This window comes from Condylura cristata, unplaced genomic scaffold (genome assembly GCF_000260355.1).
Source record: "Condylura cristata isolate star-nosed mole 26May11 unplaced genomic scaffold, ConCri1.0 scaffold00002, whole genome shotgun sequence".
Classification (NCBI taxonomy): Eukaryota; Metazoa; Chordata; class Mammalia; order Eulipotyphla; family Talpidae; genus Condylura; species Condylura cristata.
In genome coordinates this window covers 75,290,863-75,306,446 of record NW_004567103.1, presented here as the reverse complement: position 1 = coordinate 75,306,446, position 15,584 = coordinate 75,290,863, and the positions used below count along the sequence as shown (strand labels likewise).

At 34.6% G+C, this 15,584-nt stretch overlaps 1 protein-coding gene across 1 annotated transcript in view; it reads right to left on the bottom strand.

Moving 5' to 3' along the window:
* Window positions 1–15,584, bottom strand: part of NCKAP5 (NCK-associated protein 5) — a 731,767-nt gene that overhangs the window by 342,161 nt on the left and 374,022 nt on the right. Inside the window, exon 4 of the mRNA XM_004674888.2 lies at window positions 14,174–14,307. Within this exon, the coding sequence (XP_004674945.1) occupies window positions 14,174–14,307 (134 nt within the window). The remainder of the gene's footprint in view (window positions 1–14,173; window positions 14,308–15,584) is intronic.

Here is a 15,584-nt window from a genome sequence, read left to right as displayed (position 1 = left end):
GTCAACAGAGTTATATTTGGCAATTTCTTGATCGGAAGAGCACACGTCTGAACTCCAGTCACTGCTCGACATCTCGTATGCCGTCTTCAAAAAAAAAAAAAAAAAAGGAATGTGAGACTTGCCAGTCATTACAAAGGACTGTTAAAGGAAACACCCATAGGTATGGACCAGAGATGGGGATATGTAGACTGAGGGCCATTATAAGGACTATAAGGAAAGTCCATGATGCTTACAAATTAACCCGATCATACTTACATGTGATTAATTTAATAACAGATAATGATTCCACCAGAGTGAATTCCCCCCCCCAAAAAAAGAAGAACACTTATCAAAGCAATTTATGCCCTCGCAAAAGGCAGCTCTCCTCCCAAGACTGCCCTTCTTGTATATATGAAGGTACCTCTCTTTTTTTGTTTCTCCTTTTCCTAATAAGCAGATATTTTAAAAAATTAGCATTCTCCTGCCTGTGTTTCTGCAAATACCGTCTTTTCCTAGTAAACACTATACATGCCCCTACAAGGGGAACTCTGAGCCCTCCCAGTGGTACTCTGGGTTTGAGCACTGTACTGCTCAAGCCATGGCTTGAGCTCAAGCCATAAGCCAAGTGGCTTATGAATGGCTGCTTAGTGTGAGTTAGATTCCTACCCGAGAGGTAACCCACAAGACACAGCAGACCTTTCCTGCCTACAGTGTAGTTTGTAGATACAGTGTACTTCTCAGCAGTGTACTTTGTAGATATGCCTGTTTTGTTCCCTACTCTGTCTCTGGCCTGTACTCCAGTTCTGTATACAGAAATAAAATCTTAAAAAAAAAAAAAAAAAAGGGGGGGGGGAACTCTGCTCAATTTTTTCTCAGAGGTAACCCAAAGACCCCACTTCCTGAAGCTAATATCTCATCAAAACAACATCATCATCCACTATTTCTTTTTATTCAGTTATTTTTTATTGTGTAACAGTATAATTATCATAGAAAGGGGAGGTTCCAGGTCCCTTGCCCCAGCTAAGGAATGGTGGAGCTGAGCACCAAGGGGAAAGTAAAGATGACTTAGGAAAGAGAAGACTTAGAGGAGAAGCCACACTTGATTCTTGACCTTGGACTTGTACCTGAGGATAGGGGAAAGTGAAAGGAGACACTTGAGAGAGATGTGGGTGAGAGACCCTTGAGGAGCCTGACAATAGCAGCTCTTTCCTTAATTTGCATTTTTATTTTGCTCTTTTCCTCCAGGGTTGTCTAGCCCCTTCTTCCCTTTCCTATGGGACCCTGCCAGAAGGTGCATTACAAACTTGTGGCAAGCTTTTGGGCTTCAGTAGCCCTGTTTTGGGCCTAGTGCTGTTTGACTCAGCCTTTAGCCATGAGGGGTTGGGAAACTTTGAATGCTTCTTTGGGAAAATACTAATATTATCCTTTCTCTCTTCTCTCTGTTGCACACTAATTCTATTAAAGTTATTTCCTACAGACGTTCTTACTAAGATTATTAATTATCTTCACAAGGTAAACTGCAAAACACATTTAGAGCTTGCAGGCTTAGGTTTCTCAGGTTATTCTTTATTCTTCCAGCTGACAAATGTCTTATTTTAACCTTCCAAATACATCTCTTTCCATAAACATGTAAATTTTACACAAAGCCCACTTCTTAGATAAATTTCAACAATGTATTTCTCATCACTTTTTTCTTTTTTGGTGATTTGATAATTAAATTGTATTAACAAGAGATAATAATTTAAATACCTTGATATTAATAGAGGTATTTGAAGTAAGGAGGAAACCTAAGTATTTTTTGTGTACTTCAATAAATAACATGTTGACCTCTATAAATCATCTTATTTACATCAAACTTTTTTTCATATTTATCTAAAGATCAATTTCTTAATTCTTAAATGCCTATTAAAGTAACTCTGGAAAAGGATATACTAGCATTTGAACTTAATTATAAGATTTTATAAGCTGTGGAGTAAGTTAATTTAGAAATTTATGTCTAAAACATGCACTGTGTCTTCTGCAATATGACAGAAAAGTATCAATCATATAAGAATATATATCAATGAGTGAAGAAAGACTCATTGAATAAAAATATTTGAATAAAAATTTCAGAGAAGTAGTAGGTACCTGAAACACTGACCTCATTTATTCAGTCTTCAAAGAGAAAATCTGCATTGAAGCAAATAATATGTTTTTAAAAAGTTTAACATCTATCAAGTTTCATAGGGTACAAAAGGAATTGAATATATGTTGAGATAGGTAGGCCTATTTGAATCCTGATTCAGCTGTTTATAGGCTGTGTGACTCTGTGTGCTAATTGCTTACCTTCCCTAGACCTGATTTTCCCTATCTGTAAAAGGTGGATATGAACAACTCCTCTTAGGATTATACACAATATGATCCCATGTATAAGGCACCAGAAAAGAATAGCTGGTACAAGGACAACAAGTACTAAATATTAGTTTAGTACTTATTTTTTTTGTAACATAAATGAAAATATGTGATGTGTATGTGTGTATAAAAATTAAGGGTCAGGTTGAGCTCAAATCTAAACACAATCTATTCATGCAGCATGACAACGAGTAAGTTAGTTAATCCATATGAAGCTCAGTTTTCTTATCTTCCATGGAAGTTTGTTATAAGAAGTAAATTTATATTATATTATGCTTCTTCCATTAAGAAGAGAGATTTTTGCTTTATTTCCCTTCTATGAACCTATTACCTAGAAGAGTATTTGTCACCTGATGAATTCTCATTAAATGTTTATTTTAAAAATGAGCTGAACATATGCATCTCATGTATCATATGGGAAAAGGATGGGCAAGAAGTTTCAAGAGTACAGATTTGCTGCTTTTCTGACCTAAGACTTCTTTCCATCCATTTATATTTAGTTCTTCATCTCCTCAGGTTTTATTAAATGATTGATGATCTCACTGTCATTGTAACCTCCAAGGTCTTGGGCATTCCTGAACTTAAGTACATCTAGGCAATAACTACAGCCTTAACTAATCCATGGCTCAATTCTTTACTCAAGAGAGACTGCTTAGAAAGCTTGGGTTGCAGATTTTTTGCAGTCATTCAAATCTATTACAAAGACCTGTAGGCTATTTCCTGATAACATATTGTGTGCTTTGGTGATTGTTTGTGAAAAGGCAATAGACGTGTAAGCATTTTATGTGTCATGCATATTGGAAGTATACTGAATATATCAATACTTCATTGGGGACTCTCTTCACAATAATGTGAATTGCTGAGGGAACTGAAATCAATTATTAGAAGTGCTTCTAACATCCAAGGTGACCGCTGAGCTTCAAGAAAAGGGTTCAAAGTAAGATTGACTTGGTGATTGAGATATTCATAGGGTCAGCATGGAAGGGTACATGGGGTATCCTTTCACTACTCAAAATGCAAGGGAATGATAAAAGTCTGATTTAAATGGTTGGGTTGCTTAGATAAAGACCTTAGAGTTCAATTGTGAGTTCAAGCTATACACAACTGTTACTAGCTGTTTATGAAACTTACTATCAACCCATATACCTTTAGGCTTGTCTTTGTTTTCTGTACTTTTAGTCTAAAATGTCCTTCCTTTACTTCTCTATTAAATCCCCCTCACAAACATATGTTTCAATACTCATCTGAAATGAATCCCTTTCTGGCTTATAGAATTTTCCACTGGTCATTTTTTCCCTCCCTTTTTTGTATCCTGATTCAATTTTACCTAATGTTAATTTTCTCAAGTGTAGCTCTTTCCCACCAAAAGGTCCTTAGAGACAGCAATGTATCTTACTTATTTTTGTGCCTTCTCCCTTTCTCCCCTCCCCAGCTTGCTAGCACAGGCTCATACAATTTTGTGATTTTTCAAATCACCATAATTTGTCTCAGAAGTGCCTACAAAGTCCATGAAACAATATTCACTGAATGGAAACTTTTTAAGTTAAATAGAAATAAACTAGAGGGCTTCCCTGGTGGTGCAAGGGGTTAAAGCATAGCACTATGAAGCTATCCACAGCTACTGGAGCATGAATTTGATCTCAGGCCAGGGAGGTGACCCACATGGTGCAGCAGATGCTGGTGTCTTGCCTGCTGCTCCTCTCAGCAATTTACTTCATTCAGTCTGCCCTTTCTGTTCTCTACTCTATCTCTGATGAATCCTCTCCCCTCACACCTCTGGGTGTTACCCCAGTTCTTGTATGCATAAATAAATGTATCTTTAAAAAATAAACCAGAAATCTTATAAACAAATTAAAAATTCAGCAAATATGATGGTCAAATGCCATACACAGTGAGGACTTAATAAATAGTTGCTTAAAATAGCAATACGGTCTATCAGCAATATTACCTATTTCATTTAGTCCAAAATTTGCTAAGCACCTACAATATAGGTCAGACTTGAAACTTGAGAAGTCAACATTTTCCTGGGTGGAACAATATCATATTGAGGTCCCAAAATGCTAGCAGGTAATAATATAATTTCATGATTAATATCTGTGTAGGAAGTCAGTGAGAAAAATAGAGTATTTAACAAAGAATGAGGTGAATCTAGAAATGGATATTGTCAGCTAATTGTGTATTGTTCAAACCAACAGCAAATAGGAAATTCAGATTATCTGAACTGCATTCAGAAACTATCTAGTCCATGTAATATAAACATCATTGTAAATTGAAGCTGATTTGATAATGCTGTGCAAAAATACACTAACAAAGTAGAGTATACTATGTACTATGTACTAGTATACATACTATATACTAGGTATGTAGTAGTGTACTAAAAACACCAGTAGAGGTCCTTCCTTATAAATTTTGAAATGAGAAAGTGGTAGTCATCAAGTTTTCCATATAATTTGATATAATATCATTTATCCCTTTGGTCCAAGTTTCTCTTGGGCACAACTCTGTCAGATAATGATGATCTAAATTTAATAAACAATATCAGTGACAGAATATATGAATTTATGATCAAGGCTGAAATTTGTGTGTGCAATATAATTGCTTGTATAGAATTTGAAACTTCATTTTCTATCATGAATTAAAAACTACAAAATTAATGAATGAGGGAACGTAGGTGATATCAAGCACAAGTCAGAAAATCTGTTTTCTAATTTGGAATCTACCTAGCCATGGAGTCATGAACAAGTTACTTAATTTTTTAGGTTTCATTCATCTATTTATTCAGATTATGATATTACAATATTCACTTCCTGCCATCCAAAAGGTTTTAGTGAGAACTTAATAAAAAAGTGCAGGAAATAGCTTCAAAAACATTGATAAATAAAAGAAGTATAAAATGTCTTCCTTTTTCAGTCACTTCGATAGCAGTATTAGTAAGCACTCATGATAAAATGTAACAGCTTGAAATGTTTATAGGAACTATGTATGGAAAAAATCAACTTATTTGTAGTGTGAGAAAATATATTCTGTCACTTACTGTTGCTAACTCAAAAAAAAAAAAAACAGGTAAAAACCTTTGGTTAGGAGAAATGTCAAAGGAATTCTGAAACACAACTTAATGAACCCTATAGCTTCAGTATAGCTAATGCGCTCTGTTATTCTTGAGAAATATTCTTCAAAGCCTGAGGTTTGTTAGCAACAGCTGTCTACATTTATAAACAAGGACCATCTTCACTGAATTATTTTTTACAAATTAAACAAAAGGGCCCTCCCTGGTGGCGCAGCGGGTTAAAGCACAGCACTAAAGAGAATCTAAAGCCGCTTCCGCATGAGTTCGATTCCCGCCTGCCACGGAGGTGACCACATGGCGTGGCAGACCTCTCCTGACCCGCCCGCTGCTCCCCTCAGCAGTGTACTTCATAGATCTGCCTGTTCTGTTCCCCACTCTGTCTCTGGTGAAGCCTCTCGCCGCCCCTGAGCCTCTGGCCTGTACCCCAGTTCTGTATTCACAAATAAATAAATCTTTAAAAAAAAAAAAAAATTAAACAAAAGATTCCAAAGAAAAGTACTGACAATCAGCACTCAGAGACATACTCTGTGGGAATACCATCCGTTAAATACACTACCTATGGACAAAAATGGTAATCAGAACAACAATCCTCAGTGCTGAGACTGCCGCCTTTGCCCAATATGCTACAGAAATAGACTGGTATAAATGTTATCTGAGGGCCATAAAACACTCTCTGAAAGTAAACTTTACTCTATGGGAAGTAAACTTTTAGTGCACCAAATTCTATTAAGTGCCCTGCAGACAGGATTCTGCAAAGATTCTGAAACAGCAACTCATCTTTTACAGGTAAGCACGCTATCATAAAGCCTAGGGATAGGAAATTGGGTCTTCATCCTCTCAGGCCATCATAGTTTAGAATGGTTAAAATTATGACTATAATTAAAATTTTAAAGGCCTTGGAAATGGCCATTTTATAACTTCCCTTTGAAGCAAATAAACATATTACCTCTCAAATTCTTCCAAAGTCTTACCTGACTCATTCATGGTATAATAATGGCTGCATGTTTTTACTTCAAGGAAAATATTCTTTCATTCTTGTATTCATTAGTACATACATTCTTTTTTCAACTAACAAGCACATATTGAATGTCTATCACAGTAAATGTCATTGATCACAAGAGATATAGGTATAAGAGTATAAGAAGTAGAAAGAAACTTTCTATTTTGATAATTAGAAGCAACATATAGGCACACCTGACTATTTAAAGAAAAAATGAAGGACAGAGAATATGATGGACTATTCCAAGTATATTTATTCTCAAATCAGACATTGGTAAATCCTGTAGGTCAAATATTCTAGGTTCTTCAACAGATCACTTTGAAGGAAAAGGAAGTAAGGAGTATAACCTTTGGTTAAGATAAATCTAAATGATATGTCCTATTTTTTAAACAAAGGTGCAGTACTACACTAAAATGTAAAGACTTAAACATTAAATAATAGGACCATTAAAACATAGGGAGTTTTATGGCTGCAAGTCATGACAAATAGAAACCTAATGGGTAAAATGGAAGTTGAAATTGGGAAGACAAGCCAGGAGACACGCCATTTCTCCCCCTAGATTGGATATTGGTAACAAGAGTGTTTACCTTAGGATAACTTGCTAAGCCATACATTCTTTGGTATAGGGTTCTATCATAGTATTTTGTCTTTCAAGAATCATTTATCACTGTGGAACAACTAGAACTCTTATGTCCATCTCTAGTGGGAAGCAAAAGGACATGACTACTTTTAGAAAACAGTGTGTCAGTTTCTTATTTATTTATACCTACACTAATCATGTCTCAACAAATCTACACTAAATCCTAAGTATGGATGTTGATCACAATTTCACAAGTGCCAAAAATTGAAAGAAATCTATCAGTACGTGAATGGACAAACAAATAAAGGTGCATATATATAAAAAAGAAAAGTGAATGAACTTCTGATACATGAAACACTTAAGTATATACCTCAAAACAGACACTAAGTAAATGATATCAATCACAAAATGCACATGTCTTATTAACTTCAATTCTAACACTTGCTGGAAAAGACAAAACCATAGGGAAAAAAATCAGATCAGCAATTGCCAAGGCTATGGAAAAAGACCCAAGAAAAAAAAATGCAGGAACTTTTCAGGGACATGGAAATATTCTATTGATTGAAATATAGATCCTATACATTAGTTACATAATCTTTAAACTTACAAAGCTGATTAAAATGTACATCTAAAACAAAGGATTTTTTTTTCATAAATCTGACCAAAAATCAGTTACTATTGAGAACTGGAATAAATTTTATCTCAATATCCTGAATTCCTTTCATTTTAAAAAAACTGTGCTGGGAGATTTGAGAAACACATTAAAAAGTTGTAATCAATAATTGAAAACAAAAATAGAAGAGATACTAAATCATTGGTGTTTTTATTGAATAAATTTGTTTGAATAAATTGTTTAGAAGTGAAAACAATATTGTCATCAAGTTCTCTCTGTTCAGGCTTTTTTACAAACAAGTTCAAATAAATCCTAAAATGGACAACATCAGAGCCAAGAGCAATAATGGTTATATCTACTACAGAATTTCTTAGCTTCTTTTTGCCAGTCAGGTTTCCCAGTATTCAATTTTGGCTGTCCTCAACAGAAATATTTCATCTGGACTTGGCAGTTTTCTAATCTTGACTTCTCTAGAGTCAAGTAACCATCATAGGCAAGGTGAAAGGGCAGCCTCAGAGCCTCACTGTGATCAGGATATGAAGAATTGAAGCATCCCCTCCTAGGTCTTAACATGGAAACTGACTGTAAGAACTTTAAGCAGGCCTGGTTATAACTGTGTAATTATAACTCCGCCCAATAAATGCTCTTCAGTGCTAATATACTGTCCATTAGAAAACATAAAATTAAAATGCAATTAAAACTCATTATCTTACGAATAAGAAAATTAAGATCCTGAAAGACCAAATTATCTAAAAAGAATTTGTAAGCTAGTTGGAATGAGGCTAATACTATGTTCTCAAAAGTTTACTTAATAGGACAGTGATTGTTCTATGAAGGGAAGCTGGAATTATACCTATTGTTAATATTGTTTTCTCTATCAGTGATGAATAATGGGTAGTAACCATGTTTTTTACTGAACAACATATATTCTTGTTAAGCATTTAAGAAGAAACTTGGAACAGTGTGCATCATTGTCTGAGAAGGAAACAGAAGTACAAAAAATTAAGAAATGTTCAGCATTCAGTACGCTAATAGCAGTTCAGGGAGTAGAACTACTTTTTCTTTTTCATTCTCTATGTAGTTTGCTCTTCCTCTGCTTTGTTCATAAGAGCTTACACACTAACACATGAAATAATGACATCAAAATATGAGACCCCTGGTGGCACAATGGGTAAGAATGCAGCACTAAAAGCTAGCTGCTGCTGTTTCAGTGTGAGTTACATTCCCAGCTCTGGAGGGGACCCACAATGCCAGGCAGACCTCTCCTGGTCTGCCCGCAGTTCCCCTCAGCAGTGTACTTGCTCAGTAGGCCTGTTCTGCTCCCCTCTCTGTCTCTGATGAATCCTCTCACCGCTCCTGCACTTCTGGCTTGTACCCCAATTCTGTATGCATAAATAAGTAAATACATTTTTAGAAAACAAAATGAGACTCATCATGTTAACCAAGCATTTTAAAGATGCCATTTAAAATATTTTCTTCCAATAAACCAGAAAGAAAAATACCAGATGGTTTCACTCATTGCAGGAGCATAAAGGGGTAGGGGAAAAAAATAATAGTAACAATGAACAACTATATACCAGAGACATTTTATGGGGGTAGAGCGGGGAATGGGATCAAAATTGGGGTGGGGGAAGTGACTGGACTATGATGATGGCATATGGGTGATTTGGTGATGGGAAGCCCACGGGTGATTACAACTGAGATGGAGAAAGGCACAAAATAATGTAAAGATAAACTATTATAGTATTTTTTTTAAATGTAAAAAATATTTTCTTCCATTTGCTGCAATTTGAATAAAATTTATTATTTCACCAATGTTGTCTTGCCATTTTAAACTTCTGGTGGATTTACTCAAAGAGATACATGAGAGGCCTCCATGTTTATGAGAGATCTCAGTCAGAATTATTATCTATAGTATAGAAACAGCAATCCTGAATCAATACAAAATTGCTCTTTATATTCATTGGGAGGAATAAGGCACTCAGGAGAGCCAGATTCTGTGATAGCTTAAAGGTGATGGAACCATCTGAAATATAAACAAATCTAGGAGTGGAACAGATGAGGTCTGGAAGTAGAACAGATGAGGTCTGGGCTATTACTTATCCAAAGGTCAATTAACTTTTTTCTCCTTCCAAAGATGTAGGAAAAATGTCCTTTTAATCTACTAGACAGATAAAGAGACTGAAGGGAAAATGTTAGTAGACCATTTAAGATCATGTTATCCTACTCAGAATTCATTTGTAAGCCAGTTACCTATAGTTTCCAAACGGGCAGCAGAAGAGTACATAAAGTCTATGGGACAAGTGCACAAGCTAAGCAATAAAATCATCTGTATTCATGTCTCTTTCAGGTTTCAGGATACTGTAGACCACATTTTAGAAAAGCAATCAATGACGATAGGAGAAAAACTCATTATAGAAAGCAAACAAATAGCTGCTAGACAGCAGAGAACACTGCAGAGAGTTAAGATCAGAACAGGTGCAGAAAAATCCTGAAGCTAGGGAGTGTAAGTTTGAAGTCCATGTGGATTATCTTTAACTAGCTAGGTCAATTATGGGTGACAAAGAATAATTATTTCCTTTATTTAAATTTACGCTGTGTGGTGTACATGTACACACACACACACACACACACACACACACATATATACACAAACACATTTACATTCTCAGGCTTTGGATGTAATATGGTTTGCTAACTATCTATATGTAGTTTACAAAGTATTCATGCCTGATGGTGAATCTATCAGGCTAATTCTAATGTAAAGCTTCAAACACATTACAGCAGAAAGTTATCACACATAAAATTATTGCTAATATAACTATTCAGTCACTAATTTCATCTGATCCACTCACTTTGCATAACAACATGCCATTAATATAAAGTCTATCCTGAATTTGAACTAAATTTCCCCTCACTTACAGCTAAAATATGAATGTGTTGTTTTTTCATATGTGAATAGAAGGCTTCTAAATATGTATTCTACAATTTTCAGGTTACATAGTAGGTCCTATCTTATTAAGAGACTAATAAAAGTGGCTGTCTGATAAGAACAGTAGTTTTCAGTAATAGTGTATATAACTAGATTTCTGAAGGGGGCAATTCAAAGGCATTTGCAAATCAAGCATGGGTTGTATGAAATCAGTACTCTGCAGAGTTATGTATTTCCTCACAAGTCTGTCTTCAAACATAATTGGAAACAGTTCTGGAATTATAGAGAAGTCACAAAGCTAATGCCATCTAAAATACGCCCAGTTGTCTGACCATACAGAAAATAGGTTAGGCAATCATTAATGTATCTTAAAAAGCATCTTTGACTTAGATTATCAAACAATAAGGCAAAGGAGGGGCAGCCCTGATGATACCACCACCTACTGCTCAGCACAAACTTAGAGAAGCTCCCTCATCTATAGAGAAGGCTGAGCCTTAAAATACCATTTTTTCTTTCTTGAATTTACATTTAGTAATTTAAATGGTCTGGGTTAAGTTTGTTATAGTTCTTGTATCATTCTCAAAGAAAGAAGTTAATGACTTATGAACTTAGAGCAGATTATGTAATTTTTAATTGGGCAAATTTGAACAATTACTGACCATTAGCCAGAAGTCAAGAGGTGAAAGAGAATATGGATGAAAGTTTGTGGTAACATAAAAGAGAACGACTCATTTCAAAGTTTTCATAGATTCCATCACCTAACTGATCCCATCACTCATAACTAGGCAACCATGGATATTTAGCTATGTTAGGTTCCTTTAAGCCATCAGACCTATCACCTACTGGGAAAAAAAAAATCACAAAATCAAGTCTCAACTAAATTTCTGAATCATTCTGACATTTAGACTCTACCTCCCCACCTCCACCCATACGCACAATTTTTCCCAGCTTCTAACTTCACTATTTACCTTCTTCAATGCCTCACCTCAGCACTGAATTTGACACTTGGGACATCATTAATTTCTGTAAGGCTATATCACCATAAACATACCAGGATACTTTCTGAGGCAGTTTATGCTTCTGTGCTTTAATTCATAAAAGAGACTTAATGTAGATACAACTTGTATATATGTGGCTGTTCCCATAAATTTGTAGTACAGTATTTGAATTGAGATTCTTGAGCACTGGAGTTCTTCCTGTTTGACTTGTTATCATTTAGACATAGACCCAGAATTCCTAGTTAATATATCATTAGATAATACATTAAATTGCATGTTATGTAATAGAATTTTACAAAGGGTAATGCAGAAATAGGCGACATAGCAGAAATTACATGTAGAAATAGATGACATAACAGAAATAATGGCACTTCTAAGAACTGATCCCAATTTACATCATTTATACCACTATTATAGGCTTCAATGGCATCTATGAAAGGGCTCTGTGAAGCAATCTACTATCAAAGTATTACCAAAGATAAAGTTGCAGTGTTCAAAGACTGAGTTAAGAATTATGTATCCATTTTTTTTTAAAACCTTACTTGGCAAAAGTCTTAGAGCTATTTAGAGCTATATTAAATGTCTAGTCTCAGAAAACATGTGGGGGTTTGTTAATATGACTGTATGCCATTTTCTGTTTTTATTTCACCATAATTACTGTAAAATTATCTTTTATTATGAACCATTTCATCTTTTGAAAAGGCAGGTATTTAGAATTATTTCTAAAATTAACCTCAACCCATGTACAATATTCAAAGGGATTTATTTAATAGCTCAGATATCACTACATATAAGATGTATTTTCCTACCAAGAATTAAAGGGAGAAAAATATTAATATGAAAAATTTAAATTCAATATAGTGATTTAGATTATAGAAATTATTCGTGTGAACATTTAGATGCTGTCCATGTCCAAGGGTAATGCACTACAGGCATGTTATACTGTACTAAGAATTTTACAAAGAGTAAATTATGGAATAGAATTGTTTAAATAAGCATAGCTAGAAATATCCTAGGAACCAATGTTTAGAATGTGAAAGACCATCAGAAATGGTACAGTGGGTCTACTTAAATTGTGCAATTATTTTATTTGTTATATATGCATTTATTCTCCCATTGTTTGCTAATTTACATTAGTTGTTCAGCTGCAATTGTACTTGAACTTTCCAGTTTTAATAAAGTTTATATAAAAAAACTGATTACATGGGGGAGAGGGATGGTACAGAATTTCACAAAATCAGTATGTAAAGCCAACCACTATTTATTTTGCATATGATTATCTTCTATCTCAGCCTTAGTTCTGGTATAACTCAAATCAGTATGTGATTGTCATTTGATTTATGGCAGATGACCTGTCATCATAAGAAAATAATTTACTGTGCCATGTGCCTAGTATCCTATAAATCAATAATTTGAATGCAGAGACATTTCAATTAGAGATATGGGGATAGCAAGATCTACCTTCTCCTTTCCTAGATCATTAAAATGGCAAGTATTGGGAAGCAGTGTTTGTTTTAAAGAAATGGAAAGATCTATTATTTTAAGTTGGAGACATAAAGCCACAGTTGCCATTAAGCCAAGTGAAAAACTGAGCACAGGGTTGTATAAGTAATAGACTGTGAGGGGTGGGACATGAATCCATTTAAGTATTGATTAGTGCATTTCTGTGGCATCTGTGTATTATCATGGGCTTGAACAATTGTGCAGAGTGCTAAATTATGACTGAATACAAAGAAAAGAAGTCATCCACTCTTCCTATTCTGTTCTTCCAAGAAGCCTCTGAACCAGAGACAAAAGCATTTACATAAATCATTTGGAGATTCCACTTTGGCATCTCCTAAAACACATCTGAAAAATAAGGTAATATTATTAAAATCTTATAACTGATATACTATCTTATACATCACCAGCTATACAATTAAATAAATCCCAATGGTAAGTTAAAGACAAAATCACACAGAATGTTCGTGAAAATTTTAGGCAACTTCTCAAACTTAATTCTGCCTGGGATAAATGAAACAAAAATGTTTTTCCTGATGTTGCAAATGGTAAAGTGAAATAAAAATGAAAACAAATCACCCATCACAGGGTAGCTATATTTGGTCCATTACATGAAAAGATTTTCATATGTAATGTCAAACCTTCACCTACTTCATATTAACAGCAACTGGAAGTTGAAAGAGTTCGATTTTGCTGGAATTAAATCTAAGAGGAGCTATTTTTTAATAGCCTTACATTCTGTTTTTTAAGGGAAAGGAAATTGTTATTATTATTAAATTATTTTACAATTCCTAAATGCTTCCTTTAAGTAAAGTTTAAGAGCTTACTGGAAATCTAAATTCACTTTCTCCTCCTGGCTGGCTTGTCACAGGACATGCCTACAGTCAAATGCCACCACATCTTATTGGAAGGCCCCACGGAAAGTCATAAGGAAGAAAAGAAGCCAAAAATTTCTATTTGAGGTGTGAATGCATTAGGATAGATCAGCCAAAAGGCCTAATTGGTATACTCGCTCCTCAGATGCAAGGTTATGTTTGCACAGTGCAAGAAAATGTGTTATTGGTGTGGGAAGCAATGCACCTCCTATAGCAAGATGCTCAGTCAGAACAATACCTGGAAAATTGCTGCTGCAGGCCACGCATCTGAATTCTGTTGTGCTCAGATTCCAGTGTCACCTCCTGCAATCTTTTCTCACTCTGAAGACGTAAGTGTCTCTCTTCTTCCAATTCATGTATCAGCTTCTCATGCTGGAAAAAACACAAGGGGATGACTTTTAAGATTTTTCGTAAATATTATGACAACAATAATTAGTAATAATTGGTTATAAGGGTTAACTTGTGTGTATGTGTGTGTATACATATATGTATATGTATATATATATATATTAATTTCATCTTTATTACAACTTCATGAGGATTATTATTAATCACTGGCTATAAAGTCAGAAATCAAGACATATAAGTAATTTGTCATTTAAACCAGAAGTTAATAGGTTTTCAATCTTGGTTGATTTCACTCTAATGTTTGAATAATTTCTACTAATGCAGGTGGATTCCTCTGCAGATATGAGGCTCTATAACCTAGTAATACTATGAACTATATGATAATTCAAGTAATAATGAGTAAGATAATTAATGCCTCTTCAGAAATATCTCATCTTCAATCTTTGGTATAAGCTTTAAAGGGAACCTTTCTGTTTTACATAGGAGGACCAGCATTTCAAGTTAATTAGACTAGGTAGCCCATGATAATAGAATTAAAGAACTATTATTTATTTTCTTCAATCAGGTTTTCAGAGATAAAAATAGGCTAAAACATCAGCCAGAAAAGTAGCTCATTTTACCAATAGGCATCATGAATTAATAGAGGGTCTAGATGAACAGAGTAGAAGGCTCACCAGACACTTACTGCTACAACTGGAGAGAAGCACACAAACTCAGAAACTCCTAATACTTATGACCCAACATTGTTTTTATTGCTACTTTTTAAAAGCATGTCACACTATCATTATTGTTATTGCTGTTGCTAAATAAAGCACTTTTCATAAAAATGCCTATTCTATAATGAAACTCAAATACTTAATGTCTAATTTTAAGAGAATTATGCTTTTTTTTTCTCACCTACACTCTTAAAGGGAAAAGGGGGGAAGCAGAGACCTCAGTTTCCAAATAAATCAGATTGTTTGATGCTACTTGAATTAGAATGAAATTGACTATATTGCAGAGGGCATATTTTAGTGAGATATAAAAAAGATGGATTTTCTCTAACTTTAACTCATGGGGGAAAAGTTCTCCTGAGGATTATGAAGAAAATATTAGACTATAATCTAGAAATAAATCACCAATTTTCTAAAATAACCACACATCCCATTGTCTCTGAACCTTTGACATTGCCTCTCCTGCTCAAAATGACTTCTGAGGTCTATCTTTAAAATCTGAAGATTCCTTACTGTCTCAGCTATTAGATATTTCCTTTAGAATTTTTCTCTTATCACTTCATTGTACTCTTCCTTCCCTGATTTCCA